General features: G+C 40.1%; 1 protein-coding gene across 1 annotated transcript; it reads right to left on the reverse strand.

Annotated features, from left to right (window-relative positions):
- Positions 1-1,301: 1,301 nt before the first annotated feature.
- LOC147794757 (aspartic proteinase CDR1-like) lies at positions 1,302-2,369 on the reverse strand. The gene is made up of 2 exons (XM_087117244.1): positions 2,055-2,369; positions 1,302-1,907 (listed from the first exon to the last, which is right to left on the reverse strand). Exons 1-2 carry the CDS (start codon positions 2,196-2,198, stop codon positions 1,308-1,310), a joined length of 744 nt encoding a protein of 247 aa, XP_086973370.1. The 5' UTR covers positions 2,199-2,369; the 3' UTR covers positions 1,302-1,307.
- Between the last annotated feature and the right edge of the window lie 862 nt (positions 2,370-3,231).

Genomic DNA, 3,231 nt, shown 5'->3' on the forward strand with positions numbered 1-3,231 from the left:
CCAGTCCGGGACATGCTCATTGGACTGCCGTTAAAAATATCCTCAAGTATCTTAGGAGAACGAGGGACTATATGCTAATGTACGGCGCTAAGGGATCTGATCCCTACAGGGTACACTGACTCAGATTTTCGACCGATATAGATTCGAGGAAATCGACATCGGGATCTGTTTTCACTCTGAACGGATGAGCAATAATACGGAGAAGCATAATAAAGCAAGGTTGCATTGTTGATTCCGCCATGGAGGCTGAGTATGTTGCTGGTTGTGAAGCAGCGAAAGAATCAGTATGGCTTAGGAAGTTCTTAACTGATTTGAAAGTGGTTCCAAATATGCATCTGTCTATCCCTCTTTATTGTGATAACAGTGGAGCAGTTGCAAATTCTAAAGAACCAAGAAGCCATAAGCGAGAAAAACATATTGAGCGCAAATATCACCTCATAAGAGAGATTGCGCAACGAGGAGAAGAGGTCGTCACACGGATAGCTTCAGAGCACAACATTGCTGATCCATTTACAAAGCCCCTCACGGCTAAAGTGCTTGAAGGGCACCTAGTGAGTCTAGGGCTACGTGTTATGTAATCTAGGGCAAGTGAGAGAAAATGCATGGGTATGTGATGCCCTAGTTCATTGTATTTATGTCTTTCTCTCTACTCAACATTGTAAAACCCCACTAGAGTTTTAGTCCAAGTGGGAGTTTGTTGGGTTTTATGTCCTAAAACTCACAGTTTGTAAACAAAAACATATTCGGTTTTCAATAAAGTTATCATTGATGTTTATTCAGTAAAGATTGTTATTGAATAAAGTGAATTTTACGATCATTAATCTAAATCCAATAAACAAAGAACACTCTGGCTATAGTATGATTACTTGAACTATATGTAGAGACATAAGAGTGGATCAAGTTCAAGGATATAGTCAAAATGATGTATAGTACGGGGATAAGGCTGAGTACCGTATTCTGGGGACACTATGGATGCGGCCCACTTTTGTATATGATATAAACAATGTGATCACTAAATTGTACGTGTGGAGACATGTGAGTGGGGGCGTCCTATGCAATGAGTATTGCATAAGATCGGAACATGAAGGAAACCACTCTCGCTTTATAATGTCGTTTACTGTTGAGACTTATTTTTTCATTCGATGACCTAGGTAACTCGATCTTAATCCTAAGCTAACTATGAACTCCTATTTATTCGGAATTATCCTTAGATTTAGAGTGGCCCAATTTCGCCGACTCAATAAGCCTCCCGTTTCAGGGGTAAGACTGGGTGAATAGCTGGGGACAGCGTGTTGGCCCAAAAAATCTCAACCAATTTTTGTGCAATCGGTGGGCTTAAACGACACCGTCATATTGTCAATATCATACCCAACCAAAAAATTCGCCATCATACTGTTCCCGATGAGTGCGTCCTTGTCGTCAACGCCCATCGCGGTGAAGCAAAAGGACCCATCCGGCATCTTATTGAAAGTCTGAACCGTACTCAATCGCAGATCCACGCCGCCGTCGAAGTGCAGAGTCATCACCAAATCCCCCAAATTATCTTTGTAGCAAAGAGTATCATCGTCAATGGGCTTCGACGGGATATGCCGCCGAACTTCGGCAGCCAATCGTCCGTACAATTCTTTGGGGAGGAGAGTCGGCGGCGTGCCGGTATCGAGAACCGCATTCCCCTTGGCCGGAGGTCCCGACGTACTGTACGGAACGAGGGTTTTTCCGACGGAGATTCCCGTGAGGGTGAGAGAGTAAGATGTCTGGTCGGCTGTTCGAACGAGTTGGGCTGTGATGACTCCGGGTCCTTTAACTTCAGAACCCGACCCAATAGAGAGGCTACTTGAGATTCTCGGGTCGGTGTTGTATGGCATCAGACAAAGGGAGAACTTTCTGCCGCCGACCGATGGACCTATCTGTGAATATGAATTTACATTAACTATAAGGTTTTGAACTTTATAGTTGTTTGAATAAGAATATAATTAACCGTTGGTTTCACTATTTAATGCGAATAATGTTTTTAAAAATATTAATAATAATTGAAAGTGATAATATATATACACCTGAGAAACGAAGGAAATCGCTCCTCTTCCAAATCCGATCAATCCCATTTCATTGGCATTAAACGTTCCACTATTATTATGTCCGCAACCAAACACCACCCCCGAAAACGGCGTCGTCGCTCCAGACCTCGAAGTTACAGCCATTTTTTCAGTCGCCAATTCTCCCTGCGTAGATCCGCTTCCATACCCATAGCCGTACTTACACGTGTCGGTGCCGGAGCACGCCGCACCGGACCCCCTCAAATGGCACTGCGGCGACTTGCAAGAAAGGGTTCGAAAGGTTGACGATTTCGAAGGGTCGTAAATCGGATTCGTTTGCCGATAACATTTCACACATGGACGACACTGAGCCCAAAATAAATCGCTGCCAGTGTCAAGGATTGCATGCACCTCCGTCGGCGGCGTTCCGACGGCGATTTTCACCATAAATTCGCTGGTTTCCGGCCAAATTTGTGACTTGGCTGCCATCGGTGAAACGTTGCCGGGTGAGAGTCGGCGTTGGATGAGTTCCAGCTTGAGACCACCGCCTTTGCCGGCGATGGAAAGTAGTGCGAGAAGGAGAAATATGGTAGGCGTCATGGGATTGCATGGATTTTAGATTTCTTTTTTTTATTTATACGCGTGAGAGAGATAATGACGTGGAAATTGAAATTATTACGTAGAACTAGGAAAGGACGGCCGTGTTTTTGGTAACCCTCGCTTGTTTTTTTTTTTAATATAAAAATAGAATGTTACTTTAGTTGTTTCTATTTACTCAGATCGTATTAAATTTTCATATTTCCAAGCCTTTATTAAATTTAGTTTTAATCTAAATAAGGAAAACAAAAATATTTAAATAGGAGTATATTTCTTATTCTATTTTAATAATTATCTTTGAATTAAATAAAACTATGTAAACTTTTCAAATTAACTTGAAAAAAAAAAACATAGTATTTCGATTATTAAAAATAGAATCATTTATTTAATTTAACTAATTAAATAAATTCAATGTATTGCTCGATGATTAATTAACAATTTATAATTATTTGATTAACTATAAATCAAATTTAGATCTAAATAATGTTATTCAGAATTCTATTTTAATAATTATCTTGGAATAAAAGAATTAAATAAAACTATATAAACTTTTGAATTTAATCATAATTAATTAATTAATTAATGAAGGTTTGTTATTATT

Source organism: Cucurbita pepo, chromosome 1, assembly GCF_057944985.1.
Source record: "Cucurbita pepo subsp. pepo isolate OVF chromosome 1, ASM5794498v1, whole genome shotgun sequence".
In the NCBI taxonomy this organism is placed as follows: Eukaryota; Viridiplantae; Streptophyta; class Magnoliopsida; order Cucurbitales; family Cucurbitaceae; genus Cucurbita; species Cucurbita pepo.